Source organism: Etheostoma cragini, chromosome 3 (assembly GCF_013103735.1).
Source record: "Etheostoma cragini isolate CJK2018 chromosome 3, CSU_Ecrag_1.0, whole genome shotgun sequence".
Classification (NCBI taxonomy): Eukaryota; Metazoa; Chordata; class Actinopteri; order Perciformes; family Percidae; genus Etheostoma; species Etheostoma cragini.
This window is the reverse complement of record NC_048409.1, coordinates 3,061,330-3,079,019: the sequence shown is the minus strand read 5'-3', so window position 1 is coordinate 3,079,019 and position 17,690 is coordinate 3,061,330. Positions and strand designations below refer to the sequence as shown.

General features: G+C 40.9%; 2 protein-coding genes across 3 annotated transcripts; both read left to right on the top strand.

Moving 5' to 3' along the window:
* Positions 1-1,175: 1,175 nt before the first annotated feature.
* On the top strand, positions 1,176-13,610 carry LOC117941651 (protein Smaug homolog 2). The gene is made up of 13 exons (XM_034866626.1): positions 1,176-1,501; positions 3,279-3,790; positions 3,975-4,445; positions 4,641-4,883; positions 5,021-5,130; positions 5,440-5,526; positions 5,768-6,059; positions 6,381-6,466; positions 6,733-6,848; positions 7,084-7,282; positions 7,769-7,895; positions 9,674-9,757; positions 10,721-13,610. Exons 2-13 carry the CDS (start codon positions 3,595-3,597, stop codon positions 10,747-10,749), a joined length of 2,040 nt encoding a protein of 679 aa, XP_034722517.1. The 5' UTR covers positions 1,176-1,501; positions 3,279-3,594; the 3' UTR covers positions 10,750-13,610.
* An 11-nt stretch (positions 13,611-13,621) lies between these two features.
* Positions 13,622-17,599, top strand: socs9 (suppressor of cytokine signaling 9). 2 transcript variants are annotated; one of them, XM_034866629.1, is made up of 2 exons: positions 13,622-13,877; positions 15,519-17,599. In XM_034866629.1, exon 2 carries the CDS (start codon positions 15,682-15,684, stop codon positions 17,341-17,343), a length of 1,662 nt encoding a protein of 553 aa, XP_034722520.1. In that variant the 5' UTR covers positions 13,622-13,877; positions 15,519-15,681; the 3' UTR covers positions 17,344-17,599. The 2 variants fall into 2 exon arrangements, with proteins under 2 accessions (XP_034722520.1, XP_034722523.1); XM_034866632.1 differs by lacking the exon at positions 13,622-13,877 and adding an exon at positions 14,036-14,610.
* Positions 17,600-17,690: the final 91 nt, after the last annotated feature.

The window sequence follows — 17,690 nt, the reverse complement described above, 5'->3', positions numbered from 1 at the left end:
ACTCTCTCGTACATTCCCCTACCCGATAAGCACTCAATTGTTTACTACAGTGCTGAAACAGATTATTCCAAAAAATGACTGGATCAGCAGAAGATGATCTGGCACAAATGTTAATCCATTAAGCGTGTATCAAGAGGTGTGGCTGTAGCTCAAGTGCTTGGCGGTTAAATTAATTAAGAGTTGGTGATTCAATCTCCTTGGCCAGACATTACATTTTCTAGCTTCTTAAAACTAACGATTTGCTGTTTTTTATTTTTTATTAAATATATTTAGGTTTACGCCTTGGAGCCAGACAAAGCACATATACAAACCACATATACTGTGGCTTGAGAAAGTTAACACACCCATGTTAAAGTTGATTTAAAAGAGGAATAAAAACACATCTTTTGCAAATTGATCTTAATTCCTTAATTCAAAAATTAAGGAAAATCCAACCTTTTAAGGACAACAATTTTCTTTGTGAATGAATAATGTATTGTAAATAAAGAAATGTTCTTCTTTAAAATACTAGGGGAATAAGTATACACCCCCCTATGTTAAATTCCCATAGAGGTAGGCATATTTTTTTTATTTTAAAAGGCACAGTTATTTAATGGATAGGATAGGATAGGATACTATGCATCCTGATAAAGTTCCCTTAGCCTTTGGAATTAAAATAAAATTAAAGAATAAAATTAAATAATATAAATATATTATATAATATTTTATATTATAAATAATATAAAATATAAATAAATAAAATTAAAGAAGAAGATTTATTCATTTACAACACATTATTCATTCACTAAAAAATGGGTGTCCTTAAAAGGCTGGATTTTTCTAATTTTATTTTAAATTAAGGCATTAAGATGAATTTCCAAAAGATCTTTTTTTATTCACCTTTAGCATGGGTGTATAAACTTTCTCAAGCCACTGTATCAATATATCTATAAATGTGTACTATGCATATAAATAAGACGAATGTCTTCTGGTTGTCATGTTTTTTTTCTTCCCATATGACCATGCCCATAATGCCTACTTTTACAGTACAATAAAGTATTCCTCTGTTCAGTTAGTTTATGAACATGGAATATAGCTCAGGGATTAATGGTGTTTACATTTCAGGGTGGGAGCCCCTTTTATTTACCAGACAGTGGGCGGAACAAACCATTACGTACCGTCCATACGTGTGACGTTTTACTCACGTCTTGCGTCAACTCAAAATCGAAGTAGATTTCTCCAGGCGTACACTCTTTATTTTATGCATTGCAATAAACATTTTGTACATAAATTCTTTAACATGGCCTGCTTAAAACCACGGGAGCTTGCAGCTGTAAAGGAATCTCCTTAAGGAATACCTCTTATGGGATCGAAATCTACGCCTCTTTCAGCCAAGATAACGTTATTGCATCTATTAGCAAAACTTGCTAGCTAAGAAGCTAGCGCTAGCACTACCCTACCGTCGAGCTAGCTATGCATTAGCACTTTAGCCTAGCTCGCTAACCAGTGACAACTGACAAAGGTAAACAACAAACCTTGTACGTATTTTTATTGTTATATCGAGATATCAGTTACATTTACCTAACGCTACGTTAACTGGCTACAGCCGCCTGTCTATTAAAACTGCGTTTTAACGTCCCTGTTTGCACCGCTAAGATTGTAGTACGAAGCGCAGAAAAGGGGCAGCAACAGCATTAACGAAAAAAAAATTACAAATGTTGAATCCCTTATGACTGACTAGGTCTTACAAGCTAGTGGTGGGTGAAAAGAAGCTTTCTGAAGTACTGCATCACTATGAAGCAATTGTGTGTTGAAAATCGTTCAATGTTTCGAAGCGTTTGATACAGTCAAAATGGCGACACCTGCTGGTCAAGCCCTTTGTATTGCATTTGTATAGATGGATTAAATCCGAGACGGTGATTAAACAGTTAACGTTAGTTAGTTAATGTTTACTCTTTTCATCGTTGATATTTTTGTTCAGTAAAGGTGGTTTTTCAAAAAACGATCACTTAAAAAAAGAATTGATATCCAAATACTGAGCGAGATTGACAAGAACATCCCGTATCTCTGATATGAGTGGGGGACTTTACGAGGCCTCGTTTGGGGTGGTCACTTGATTTTTGGCATAATGAAGCTATGCATTGAACCATCTTTCTGTGATGCTTATGCTATGAAAGGTCTAGCTAGCTATCTAGCTAGCTATAGGTGTTGAGTAATCTGCTTCGAGTGTTAGCTACATCACTGGACTAAGCTAACTCTGGCTAACCGCTATCTAATGCTAGGCTGCTTGGTGTGATTTAGCCTTTTTTTAACTTAATAAACCTCGCAGGGATACTTAAAACAACAGTTTGTGGACCAGAGCTTGCTTATAGTCAGACAGTGAGGTTTTATTCTTTAATTAAAATTCTAAATTCTAACTAATGTTACAAGTGTTGCCGTTAGCAGGGTTGGCAGTTTAACGTTAGCATGCTGGTTAGTGAGTTTGTGTTGTACTTTTCTTTAGTAGCGGATAACCCTTGAGTTGAATCAGCTATTGTTAATATAGGGCACTGACCACAGCCCTTATAGCAGCCCATTTTGCGTTAAGAATTACACTTAGCGTTAATGTTCGGGACTCTTATATTTTGCATAGGGTGTTTGGCACACCCTTTTGGTTAACTTGCCCCTTTATCCTTACGATATTGACTAACTCAATTAGTAAAAGCTCACTTTAAATAACACCCTCACAGTCACAGTTTTACGTGAGATTTGTTTTGGATATTTATCATATATCATTTGGTTTTGAATTATACATTTAGGGGACATTCTGTTTAGAAACATTGTTAGAATAAACTCCAATTTAATATTCCATATCACTGCCATTCTTTCCATATCATAAAAGGTTGAAGCCATTTGCCTGTCCTACATTGGCTGTGTGCCCCATCATCTCTTATTTATAAATGATCCTACCTACCTTTACTGTAAATTCCGTTTGTCACTTAACAAAGTTGACAATCCATCTGAGTTTGCGGCAGAAGGATTGTTTGTGCCCAAACAAGACTTTCCAAGATCACACGGAGAACATATTCCAGTAGTAAATATGTGGGATGAATCAGTCTGTCAAAGCTCACATGTTCGCCTGTGTATTTGTAGTGGGCAAAGGGTGGTAGTGTCATGGCGAATGCAGTATAAATAGAAAATACAAACGGATATGGAATGGATTTAAAAATTGGATTGGTTATTGTTTCAAAATCAAAGTAGAGATTGGTGTAATTATCATCTAAGATTTTTCTTTTTGTCTGTCTGTTTTTTTTTTTAAGGGCACGGATGATGTGATCCTGAACATGCTGGAGTGAAAAACAAAGCTTTTCCTGTTTTTGTCATTACCAACTACAATTGATACACACTTTAAGTCTCACTTTATAAGAAAAATCCGTACAGCATCCCTGTCTGCAGTTCCTTCTGCACTTGAACCATGTGAGGGCCCCTCGGTCCAGCCTGAGGGGATCCCAGGACTGTGGTTACAAATACGACCCCGCTGTGCGGGGTGGGACTGATCCTGTCTGTGTCTGAGAGAGCAGTCTTTCCAGTGCCCCGATCCACATATTCCCGTTCTCCTTACCAAGGAGACACGCCATGATGTTCCGAGACCAGGTAGGTATCCTCACAGATTGGTTCAAGGGCTGGAATGAGTGTGAACAGACGGTGGCACTGTTGTCCCTCCTGAAGAGGGTGTCCCGCACCCAGGCTCGCTTCTTACACATCTGCCTTGAACACTGGCTGGCAGACTGCACAGAGATCCACATCCTTGAAGCTGAGGCCAACAATGCAGGTAGCTGAGAGTGTTTTGTCTGTTTTGTGTTTATGTGAGTTTTTTTCTCTCCATATGTTATCCATTATCTTTGATTATGTAGCACTATTAGTTCTATTAGTTTATCCTTAAATTGAAGGCCTATATTTAAACAGTATTAAAAGATGAATTGCCCTTGAATCTCTGTTTGGCCTTTTGTCATTAGCAATTGTCAGCCAGTGGCATCAGGAGCCAAAGGAGAAAGTTGTGTCCTTGCTGCTGTCCCATCTGCCTCTGCTGCAGCCACGCAACAGCGAGGCCAAATGTGAGTACATGAAGCTGCTGCAGAAGGTCTTGAGTCACACTATTGAGAGTAGCCTGTTTGTTGAAGAAAGCAGGCAGCTGCTGTCCTACGCGCTCATCCACCCTGCCACCACACTGGATGACCGCACCTCTCTGGCCATGTGGCTAAACCACCTGGAGGAGCACCTATCCAGTGGCTACACGCCACGGGCCCCATCTAGCCCATACCACCCGCGCCAGGGCTCAGATGAATGGCCCAGCTCTGCTGAAGCTCTGGACCCTGGCCACGCCTGGCACGACCAGTCCCCCTCATCGAGCACGTCTCCTGCAGGCCAGAACGGACACATGTCTTTCCCAGGTGGGATGTCCTCTCCCATCAACAGCAACAACACAGGTTTGTCATTCTCCTCATTTTTCAAACTGGGTGAAAACATAACAAAATAGTCTAGTAGGGGCATATAAGACCATTGTAGACCTCTCATATATTGTGCAAACACGGTTGTAGTGTGTTAACATTTCTTTAAATTCTTTTAAAGGAATTCCTAAGAACTACTGCTGTTTCTCAAATATTAATTGTTTCCCATGTCAGGTCTGTGTGGGCAGATGCAGCCCAGCCCTCTGAAGAAGTCCATGTCCGTTATTCCTTCCTGTCCCCAGGCTTGTGGCTCTGAATGGGTTAGCCAGGATGACATAGGGGGCCGGCAGAACTTCATTCTAACAGACCACGCACCCCTTTCACCCCAGAGTAGCGTCGCCTCCTCAGGCAGTGAGCAGACGGAAGAACAGGGCTCTGCTCGCAACACCTTCCAGGAGGATGGTAGTGGCATGAAAGGTCAGAGTTCATTACCTAAGTGAGCCAAGGGCTCTCACAGTATTTTTCTCTGGTAAAAGCCGCACACAGCCAACAGCTAAGGTGATATAAACTAAAATGTTGCATTATTTTTTTGTCCCCTTGTGTATGTGTTCTAGATGTTCCCGCATGGTTAAAGAGTCTCCGCCTTCATAAATATGCAACACTTTTCTCCCAGATGACCTATGAGGAGATGATGATTCTCACAGAGCAACACTTGGAGTCACAGGTTTTTAAGCCTCCCTTTTACATACACTGGGGCTGGGCTTTGATTACTCCACCCTCCTTATATATTGTGCACATTGCTGTCATCAAACCTGAAGAATTGTCAATGAGGCATGAAATTAAGCTACGCATCCCACAGTTACATTGAGCCAGTCACACATACAAAAGGTGACATTGTGCCTCTGCCCCTTAGCTTTAATGAAACAAATGGTGATAAGGTTTGTTTTTTAGTAACTGTATGAATTGTGTTCCTACAAGAAATGACTCGCTTGCTTCTCACGGTATCTTGTAACTTTCTTTCTCTCTTTTTTAGAACGTCACTAAAGGAGCACGGCATAAGATCGCCTTGAGCATCCAGAAACTGCGAGAGAGGCAGAGTGTGCTCAAGTCTTTAGAAAAGGTAATTCAAATGGGAGGATGATGTTATTATTCTCATGCTAAAAAAGAAGAACCGAGGGTTTTGTCTTGATTAATTTCCACTTGTACTGTTCTAAAATGCACTTAAGTATGTACTTCATCAAGAAATTCCCATTATACACACAAACCGACACAGATAAGGACTAGTACACTAGGAATCTGTACAAAGCGTACAGCTGAATAGCTTATTCAGCATGATCAATGATGTTGTCATCTCATGGCAGGATATTTTGGAAGGGGGAAACCTGCGTAATGCCCTTCAAGAATTGCAACAGATCATCATCACCCCCATCAAGGCCTACAGTCCAGCCAGTGCAGCACAGACTGCTCTTGACACGGCCGCCGCCTCGGACACAGCCACCCCCCCTTCAGAAGTTACAAAAACAGGAACAGACAAGGACCCGGCCTCAGAGGGCTTCCAGTCCCATAACCCACCTCCCTGTGATGGAGACTCCTCAGCCACACCCATCTCAGACGGCGACATTGCTGGACAATTCACCCGTGTCATGGGTAAAGGTAAGAGTAAGATGTTCCCACCAGTTTAAAATTGATTATACATAGATGCTAGACTACAGAGGTAGTTATGTTATTTGTCCTTAAAGGAACTGCTCTTAAAATGTTATCAACACATTCAAGAGCTCAACAATATGCTGTAATGAAGCTATTAAGGCAACGTAAGTCCATGCCGACATTCAACATAAAACACATATACTCATCAGTTATCCCTATCCCCCTACCCTCATATTTACAGATATCTCTCAGATCCAGATTAACTTAATGAACATATAATATATACACACACACACATATGCCCTGGCTTTTTTGTTTTTGTTTCAGTGTGCACCCAGCTGCTGGTGTCAAGGCCAGATGAGGAGAATATCAGCTGTTACCTACAGCTCATTGAGAAGTGTCTGACACATGAGGTGAGATTATTTTTTGTAATTTACTAAATATATTTAACCCATTTTTATTCATGCATTGGTTTGTGCATGGTTGTAAATGCTCACAGCACACTCAATTATACCTTAAAAATATAAAATAATAATAATTGTTTGCCCTTAATTTAGGAATAAAGCTTGCCTTTTCATTTAAAAATCACGAATTCCAGAAAGCATCCGCCAAAACCCTGTCAATGCTCTTTGAAATTGTGATGCCTTTAATTTGTCTGCTGTCTCTTTCTCTGTGTTAGGCTTTTACAGAAACTCACAAGAAAAGGCTGGTCTCCTGGAAGCAGCAGGTCCTCAAACTGCTACGCCTGTTCCCTCGGAAAGCTATGCTGGACATGCCTGTGTACAGACAGAAAGGGTAAGACTCGGCTGGCCCTCTTAACCTCCTTCTTCAGCAGGGGAGATGTCAGACCAGCTGAATGTTCTGATCTCCCTGAACTCGTCCCAATTTTCTTACTTTTACTTTGATTCTCTTTCATTTTCTCTTCCGCATTCAAATAACAACTACGATATCATATGAAGTATGAGAGTCAAGAGTTAAACATGAAGTTCTCTTAACTTTCACTTATTTCTGTCTGTCTCTTTTACTCCAGCTGGACCTATGGGTCCAACTCCCTCCCCACAGCAGGCTCTGTGAGTGGAGTTGTAGGGCGGCGGGGACAAAGGCAGTTCCAGATGACTACTCGTGGTCTCCCAGCCGGGCGCATTGGCCTTCTGAGTCCCGGCGGGATCGGGGGAGCGTCTTCACGCCACACACTTACTAGTCCTGCGCTTGCAGGCCAGGGTAGACAGGTCAGTATTCCTGCCAATTGATGAGCTTTTTAACACCTGTTTTTGACATGTAGCTTGCCTCAATTGTGAACAAAACAGATCATATTTTTAAAGTCATGTTATGTAAAAAAAAAAAAATGTTTTTGAACAAAAGCTAACCACAGCTTCATGTAGTGACCTCCCTTTATATTTTTGGGCTTGAGAGTGGTTCTGAGTTTTTCTTCAATATGTCCATTCACTATGCTCGAAGGTATTAACCTGCAAGATAGTATGCTCAACAAGCCATAATAGGCCTTTTGTAAACATTTGTTCTGAAAGGAAAACAAGTGAATAAGAAAGGAGACAATGGCAGTTTAATCAGTACAAACAAGACAGTACAAGGGGATCACATTTTGAAATGAATTCATTCATTATCTTAGCTTGAAGAGTTTCGGTTAATGACGTAGCTGTTGGTGCACCCAGGATGACGGGCGTATGTGTAATGAGGATTTGTGTTTTCCTCTAAAGAACCTGTGGTTTGCCAACCCTGGCGGCAGTAACAGCATGCCAAGTCAGAGCCGCAGCTCGGTGCAGCGGACCCACTCACTCCCTGTCCACACTTCCCCACAAACCATGCTCATGTTCCAGCAGCAAGGTATTGTATGAGGTCAAGCCTCTTATATTCGTCCTTATCATACATTTACACACAGTCTATTTCTGTCTAGATTACATTTGGATACACTGAAAACCAAAACCTAACTACAAATGTCAGTCTGGCCTCCATTGACCGCCTGCTTACGTTACCAATAACTTAAGCTTTTAATTTATACCTTATGGCAGACACACACACGGGATGTTAAATTAGATTTTAAAGAAGTATTTCATAATGAGATGGATTTGAAGAAATCCATCATAGACCTTCATTACAAAGGAACTTATTAGACATCCTTATAGAGATATGGATTACAGAATGTCACAATTTCCAAGTATACTTACAGCTTTGATCTGTACACCACGGATTTAAATATACTGTAGTTGCATAGAGAGCATACTTGAGTAACTTTTTCTTCTTCTGTATTTTATTGAAAGATGCAATCCTCAATTAAAAAAAGACAACACAAGTATTACAACAGAGTTTAACAGTGTGCTCTGCTGGGTAGACCAAATGATTTAATTTAAACATCACTCACTCGTCTTGCAGCTGAGTATTAAGACAGTATTAAGGGTCAAGACAGACAGAGTAAATTTCCCTCACTCATTATTATACAGCCCTAGCTTGTACCTGATTATCATGTTCTTCATTGGTTAATGGCTTGTTTCAGTTGTAGGTTTACACAAAGCCAAGTCCTTTCCCATGCACACCAAGTGTATCTGGCACTTAGTTTATTTTAAGGAAATGTGTGATTAGTAGAGTAGAAGTACAGCACCATTCGATGTGAATAGTTACCAAAAGCAATGTCATTTTAATGCCAACATTTTTAATTTCAATGATTTTAATAATTACTTTTGCCCCTGTGAGGCCCACACACTTATAAAAATATAAAAAAAAAAAATTGTAGTTTTGACTATGACTATGACAATGCCGGTACATAGTCCTTTTGGCAACTGTGGCTCAGATGTAGAGCGGTCGCATGCCAATTGAAAGGTTGGTGGTTCAATCCCTGGCCCCAGTCCATGTCAAAGTGTCCTTGGCCAGACATTGAACCCTGAGTTGCCCCTGATGCTGCGCCATAAATGTGTCTGTGTGTGGTCATCTGATGAGCAGGTGGCTACTTGGCAGCCTCGGCCACAGTGTGTGAATGGTGAATGGTTCCTGTATTATGAAAAAGGGCTTTGAGTAGTTGTTGATACTAGAAAAGCGCTATACTGTATAAGAACAGTCCAAAAAACAGATAAAACACCATAAAAACAGATTCCATTATCCTAAAGAGTTTAATAGTGTTTAACAAGTAATGAAATGCTTTCCTACCTATTCCATCATCAACGATGTTATTTAATTTAAAACGAAGGTAGACATAGCCTAAAGGTCCGTTATATGGATAGATCAACTGTATTGTAGCACAGCAATTGTCAGTTTAATAGGTCAAAGTTGACTCGGTAAGTTACCGAAATATAACAGACATTAACAACAGATGTTTGGGATAATAAAGTAACGTCCACCAATGTTTTCACTCCCAGTTAATTGGTTGCAATGATTTGGTTATACTGGTAACCAACTGTCCAAGCTATGTACAACCGAAGTACAAGCAATGTCCTGTTCATTTCCAAGTAAAATATGCAAATTATTCCTTTTTGGATATTCTTTTTTAGAGAAAATACACACCTGCTTATTTAAATTTGTACTTAGAAAGAAATTGACTTCATGGCAAACTTGACAGTCGTATAAATCCTCAATCTTCTTATGGACAGACTGTTTTTATTCATTTTTCTCAGAATGCCAAGTTCCAGGCGCTGACCTGGAGATCAACCCCACGCTGGAGTCACTGTGCCTCAGTATGACAGAGCATGCCTTAGGGGGTAAGTATCCTCAGCAGCCGGTACTAAATAGGCCACTGGTTGGCAAACCTTACACTAAACTACTAACTAGGCAACAACACCGTATTATGTGTTATAACTAGGCCATGTGAGAAAGGATTTAATGAACTGTGCCTATTAATGCAATACATAGCAAGCAATTCTTACCATTGCTTCACACACAACTTCTCCTATGCAAACAGAGATGAAAAGTCTGTTGACTTTGGGAATTCATAGTTAATTAGCTATATTTGTGTATTAATTTTTTATAACATCAAAATTATACTATGTCATTAGTCGAGTCACAGCCGGGGGCCCTCTTACCTCTGTGCATCATATGGTGTACTTGAATGACAAAATTTGCATATTTTGGCAAAGAAGTTTAAAGGACAGTAGCTCTGTATTATTTTCCTGTGTCCCAACCCCCGAGTATTCTGGGCCTGACTTCGAAAGGTTTCCCCGTTGCATTTAAATTATTTTCCTTCCTTTATCAGGTACAGATAAGGTTACTGATATATATATTTATGTCTGTGTTTAAAGTCTGAAAGTATGTTTAACAATGTGTTTAGCCTAGTTTGGCTTACTTTCTTGATGTCTAAGATCAAATTGTCCATAGTCTGCTGTTGAAACTAAATAAGATGTTATAATTTCAATGTTTCAGTATTAACACCATTTACTATTTCCTTATTACTGAAGAAATTCCATCAAACATCCTTTTGTTTACATAAACAGTCATGGCAAAATACACATTTTGGAGACAACATCCCCAAGTAACTGTTAGGTTATTGTACGTACTTTATCAGTGAAGTATATTTTCCCAACATGGGGAAAAAGCTCCTATTTATCCAGAAACCTATCTAGTAAAGATACAATATGCCCTTTGGAGAAAAGGGAGAAGAATTATTTAACATTGAACCCTTTAAAGATGAAACATAAATGGAACATATTTGTTTCCAATCTCCTCAGATGGAACAGACCGGACATCAACAATATGAAAAGAAGAAAGGAAAAATACACTTCATTTGAGGCCTGTTTAACTCCTCTTCACCCAGCACAAAGATATACGTATGCTTAAGAAAACCAGGCAAAGCAGTCACTACAAAATGACAAAAAAACTGTGTATATGTTCTCTAATATTTTTGTACTTTATTATATACAACTAAGTTTATTAAAAATGGAATACAGATGATTATTATATTGCAGGACAGAGAAAAAGACAAGGCAAACTGCTCCATGTCACCTGCAGGACTGTGACATGATGTGCAGAGGCTCAGTTTGCCGTGGTCTGAGAGAAAAACGGTGGATTGGTGCTGTCTTAAAGGGCTCGGGCCCTACAAGTTACTCTTCTTTTCCTCCTGCCTTGGAGCAAGGCTTCTTTCCAGAACACACAGACAGCCACAGCCCCTGCAACACATAATGTGTAGATTCAGAAAATGTCCACCCAAAAGTGAGGCACTTTTAATAAATGATCTCTGATATTAGCCACTAAACTGTAATTGGCCCTAGGATGCCCTCACAGAGGTTCCACTTGTAGACAGGTATTAATAAAGTAACACCAATACACTTCCTAGCCAACCCAATTGTTCTATAAGCAGTGCTAGTGAGGGCCTGTGTTGGTTGAACATTTGAAAGCTTTCTTTGGTTTGTTTTTTTTAAATCCACATTAGAGTACAAGTTTTTGTGGCAAAAGGAGGACCAAAAGGATTGAGGAAAAGCTTGTAACAAACCACAGGCATTCTCTGTGTCTTGGTCGCTTTCCCTTAACACATCAAAGCAGAAGTGACTGTCCTCCTGTAAACGTCTACAAAGCCAAAGAGAAGGGTTGTGCGATTGTTAATTTCAGATGGATATTTGTAGTGAAATCTTTTTTTTTTTTTTTAAGAACAGCAGACTGAATAATTTATGCCAGCTGCAATTTGTCCCTGTTATTTTATGTCCTACTAGCTACATAAATGATGATGAATCTCATTTTGTGCCAAGGAATCCCCAGAGGGGTGAACAAGGGCTGGTGAGGTTTGTACTGTGTGCAAGCTGATTTGATATTGAATTGATAAAAGCGAGGAGAGTAGAGTGTTTTCAATTTACACTTTAATGCTGGGTGAGAAAACTAAATGAAACCCATCTCAGCCCTCTGGCCTCCTTATGATTGGCTTTGGAAAATGAAGCTTGATCTTGTAATAAATGCTTGAGAGCGCAGCCTCACCCTCGCGGTGCCCTCATCCTCAAACGGCCAACGTGATGATTTGATGAATCATACTTTTCAAGGTGCTTGACAATGTCCATATTTTCTGTTAGTGTTTCAATGTGTTTCAGTCTCAGAACCCTAACATCATCATGTGGTATCAGTGTTGAATCAAAAACCTGTTTTATACAGCCTCTGTCTTTGAATGTGGCAGAGCGGAGGTGCATGTATGTGTAATATGGTCTTAACCTTTGGATCACTTTTGGTTGCATCATAAGGCAGGGATAACCATTCACGTTTTCTTTCAGCAGAGCCATAGGAGGTCTGTTTAGTAAAGATGGTTATTTACAGATATCTTTTCCAATTGTATTTTTTACTCTCCCTCGATATTGATAACTTATGCTTATTTTCTATAATCGCATGTTTTGCCACACTAATACAGCACTGTTGTAGATAGAGGACATGGTGGTTGATGGTGCCCAGAGTCACCAACGACTAGAGAGCAGAAATCGTGCGACTCATCATGTATGTTTATACCGCCTAAATGTCACTGTTTACATCTCTCTTGAATAACGCCCAATTCATCTTATGCGATGTCACAAATACTCCATTGTCTCACTATGTAACGCATTAAAGAACTGAAGCCTTCTCGCACATGAGCTGGCTTGGTAGAGCCTAAAAACAAAAGCTTTCTACTCCCTAATCCATGGACTCTGTGTGAGTCTCTGTATGAGACGTGTAATGCCTGTTTTTCTAGTTATGCGGTGATGAGAGAACAGCTTTCCTGGCTATGTGTTTGAACCGTTAGCTGTCATGTCCTGATAAACTGTTCATGTGGTGCCTGAAATGCACAGCTCCAGCATCTTCAATATGTTGATTTAATGGTCTTCAGTAGTATTCTAGTCATGGATTTCTTCAGAGCAGGCTCTTGGATAGATCGGACTTACTAAAAGCATAACACTCATACCCACAAAGGATTTATGTGAGTTAACAATGCTGATAACTTTAAGACTTGGCTATCTTATTTTTTAACCATTCACTATACTGTATATCAATGTGTTATGTTACAAATGGCTCAGATGATCCTTTTCATAGCCTCTGTAGCTTTAAACAGACTACATATTAATGTGAATGGACACAGAGGTACAGTGCATCCGATTTCTACAAGTGTCTGTGCATAATGAAGATGCAGCAGGGGATGACAATGCTTATCTGAGCCACAAATTATGTGATTATGAGTAAACAGAACACTATAACAGGCCAAGGAATATGTTTACTCCATGTTTACATTCCAGTGATGCATGAAACGAGTTGGGAAATGCACTTCACATGTTAAGCCTGGTGTATGTTCACATACCAAGCATCCACTAGGAGGTACAGAGCCTGTGTCTTATGAAGATGTCTACCAAGTGGTCCCAAGATCATGTTAATGTCCCTGCCAGGCTAAATTATTAAATTAATGCAGCCAGCTGTAGGCTGTTTTACATATATTTGTCTTGTACAATTTATATTTAATTCTGATAACTCCCTGGACATTTTCTAATATTTTATGAACCTTTTGCATCCCATGCTTACTCTACTTTTTTACTGTCACTCATAATGTGTGAATGGTCTGAAGTGCAGAATTCGTCGGATCATTGACAGTCCAAATAAAGAGGTTCGGTTCTTTTGCAACTGCACTTGTGATTTGTGTTTGTGTCTATTAACTTTGTTACATGTTGGACACGCCTTTTAGCAGCTGGAAAAAGTCGGCAGCTGTTATGGCTCACAGTCCGACGTTACTTCAATTACATTTTTCTTCCGGGTTGCACGGGTTTTAGCAGTTCATTTATCAAGCTAATATGAACTAGCCGCCTTTTTGCTTTTTGTTAACCTCGTTATCTAGTTTGTCAAGAAGAAACGGGAGGTTTTTCATCGGGAAACTACATAACAACTGCTTGGGTATGTACACATGTTGTGTTATTGTTGAGAAAGCTGGATATAAGTTTCCATAAATACAATTTAACATGTCCTCCTGCAGCAAAGACTAGCTACTCAAGTTAGCAGATAGATAGCTAACGTTAGCTGCCCCGCTAACTTAGCCTACCGAGCATTAACAGCTGCTTGCTGACGATTTTAGCTTGGTAGCTAGCGTGATAACGCCTTATGTTTCACCATAAAGGGATGATTTGTGTGGTCGATATGCCTAAACTTTACAGGGATGATTTGAGTCGTCAATTTTCCGAAAGAGTTTTATATCTCGCAACTATCTGACGCTCGTTAACGTTAGCTCAAGCCGTTACGTTAGTGGAAAAAGTTCGACCATCCACTTTCCCTCGGTGATAATAGCTAACGCTAGCTAGCTAACGTAGTTGATGCGTTTTGAGAGGACGTGATCTTCGTCAAGGCAAAACGAGGATGTTGGGTTAAAGTGGAGAAAACTTCAGCTAATTGGCGCTGTAGTTTCATCATTTATTTTATTTAAATCACAGTCAAAACCTCTTAACTAACGTTAACTGCTTAGCTAGCTAGCTAACGTTACTGGCTAACCCAACTAACGTTACGAGTTTGTCACCGGTTTACGGACAGTTATATTTAAATTGTGGCGTTAAAGTTACTTAATTAACGTTAGAAGATGCTTTGGATTGTAGGAAATCAGAACGAAGAGCATCGTATCTTATAGTTTCCAAGAGAAGTAAGTTAGACTGTTTAAACAGTCCCCTATGTTAAATTCCCATAGAGCAGCAGGCACATTTTTATTTTTAAAGGCCAGTTATTTCATGGATCAGGATAAGATGCATCCTGACAAAGTTCTCACGGCCTTTGGAATTTAACTTAACCCATACCTAGAGACTGGCATGGTGCTATTTCAGTTAGCCTAATAGCTGGTTTGATTTGCATTGAGAGTTGATCTTATGTAAAGTTCCCCATGCCTATCTAGTCATTTCTCAAAGCAAAAGTGACAAAAAATGATCGGGGTTTAGGGTTTTCTTAATCTTCTTGGATTTTTAAGATTTTGCAGGTCAAGTTGAGATTCTGAAACCGTGGTATTTAGTTGTTTAACAAAACAAAAAATTCTGAAGATGAACATATTAATCAAGAGAATAATTCACATTCCACGGTAATGTCAGCAAGCGTCAGTTGAGCTCTAAAATAAACACTCTCTAAAACAATTTCAACCCAAGCTGAACATTATGAGCTTCATGAAGATATGTTTTCTGTTGGGTAGGTCAGCTTGATATGAGAAAAATGTCAAATTATGACTATTTATGACTGATGTTGCGAGTGCAATATGATTCACGATATTTGAGGGAATTATCAAATTTTGGTTAGTCAAAGGTGGAGGCTGGGTTCACGACCAACTTTGAAAGCCAAGGGCATTTAACCTTGCCCCTTATGACTTCATAAGTGGCAAGATTCCAGATCAGCCCATCTGAGCTTTCAAACCTCCCCCCTAATATTTGGATATTGCACTAGTCCATATTGCGATCTTGATTGGGTAAGATTGCATCAGTTTTAGAAGGGCATATCACTAGTAATATGATAATGTATCTCAAAAGGTAATTGCAGGCTCTAAACAGAACTCTCATTTTGTTTTGCAGTTTTTTTTTAACTCTTTATGGCTACAATACATGGACACTGATAATGATATCTCATACAAGGGATGTGGATGGGAAACCTGCCAAAAGCTAACTGAAATTACAAGTCGTCCCTTGGCAACTCTCTGGACTTGAACAACTTTTGCTTTTTCACCGCATAATCCATCATGTCGTTACCAAAGGAGTCGGGGAACAGAGGGAAGGATCGAGAGAGGGGGGCCCGTCCAAAGGTGAGACAGAGCCGGTCAGAGGAGAGACGAGGGTCAGGCAGTGGACGGAAATGTGGGAAGGGGAAGAAGAAAGGCATTGCTTCGCATGAACCAGCGGCGGAGAGGCCTGTCAGCGATGGCTTTGAGTATGGTGAGCTGTTGAGTGACCTAGAGACCATGGACCAGTCTTCCTCCTCACCTCTGAAGGAGAGTTGGCGATGGCAGGGTTTAGAAGCCGCTGCCTCATTTCTAGGACAAGAACGGGTAACAGCCAGGTCAGGACTGGGAACAGTTAGCTCTGCTACAGAGGTACCTGCACCCGGTGAAGGTGAGGGCAGAGGGTCAAGCAACAGTCGCACTCTCCGGCAAAAAATCCAAGATGCAATGGGGCAGTGTTTCCCCTTAAAGACGCACAGTGCGACAGCATCAGCACCATCTTCCTCTCCACAAGCTCTTTTGTCATCAATTGCCTGTGCCTCCTCGAAGCGCAAGATCCATCTCAGTGAGTTGATGTTGGATGACTGTCCTTTCCCTGTAGGATCAGAGCTGGCTCAAAAGTGGTATCTCATTAAGCAACACACGGCCCCTATCACCCAGCCTCCCATGCTTGATTCTGCAGTAGTATGCAGTGCCCCTACTGCAGCAACGGCTATTGTGGTGGAAGATGTAGATGACAGGTTGCGAGAGCGCAGGCGCATCAGCATCGAACAAGGTGTTGAGCCACCACCCAATGCAGAGATCCACACATTTGAGGTCACGGCCCAAATTAACCCTCTCTACAAGCATGGCCCTAAGCTGGCCCATGGTATGAATGAGTTAGCCGTGGCTGATAGAGCCTCTGTTCATCAGCAGCAGCAGCAGCAGCTTCTCCTCCAAAGACAGCAGCAGCACCAGCTCCTTCTACAGAGCTGTTTGGACACTCTGGATGAGGTGGTGGCCTCAGCATCCGCCTCATCGTCTGCATCCGCCTCTGTCCAGACCTGTGACACTATCCCCGATCCTCTGGTTGACCCAGAGGTGACAGCAACCAACGTGCCCTCCAAAGCCATACTTCCTCCGACTGAGGATCCCAAACCTCACGATGGCTACCGCATACACACTCAGATTGATTACATTCACTGTTTGGTTCCAGACCTGCTGCAGATCACCACCCTACCGTGTTACTGGGGGGTGATGGACCGCTACGAGGCAGAGACGCTGCTGGAGGGAAAGCCTGAAGGCACCTTCCTCCTGCGTGACTCTGCCCAGGAAGACTACCTCTTCTCCGTTAGCTTCCGCCGCTATGGCCGCTCGCTGCACGCGCGCATTGAACAGTGGAACCACAACTTTAGTTTTGACGTGCACGACCCCAGTGTCTTCCACGCTCCCACTGTTACGGGATTGCTGGAGCACTACAAGGACCCCAACTCCTGCATGTTCTTCGAGCCCCTGCTGTCTAACCCCATCCATCGCACGCAGCCCTTCACCCTGCAGCACATCTGCCGGGCAGTCATAAGCAGCTGCACCACCTATGATGGCATTAACATGCTTCCCATTCCAAATGCTTTGAAAAAGCACCTGAAAGAATACCACTACAAGCAAAGAGTACGTGTACGGCGAATGGATACCTGGTGGGAATAAGGAACAACAAGAAATACTTACTAACAGAAACAACTAAATACATTTTAAACTCCTCAAACTGAACAATGAGTCTTGTTCTTCACTATCTGGCTATGTAAACCTACACTGCAATGTACTTATTTTTTTAATCCCTGCTGTACAAGATTTAATTGTACTAAACCACACTGAGACAATATATAATCTCACTGATCTTGCACACTCAAAGTTCTTTATGCTGAAATTAAACAAACTTATTTAGATCTGTGGTGTTCAGCTACCCTCATGTTTTCAAGTGTGACTAAATGAGTTTAATTATCTGGTTAAGGGGGGGTGCGCAAAGTGTCCTAGTGTGAATCAAGATGATTATA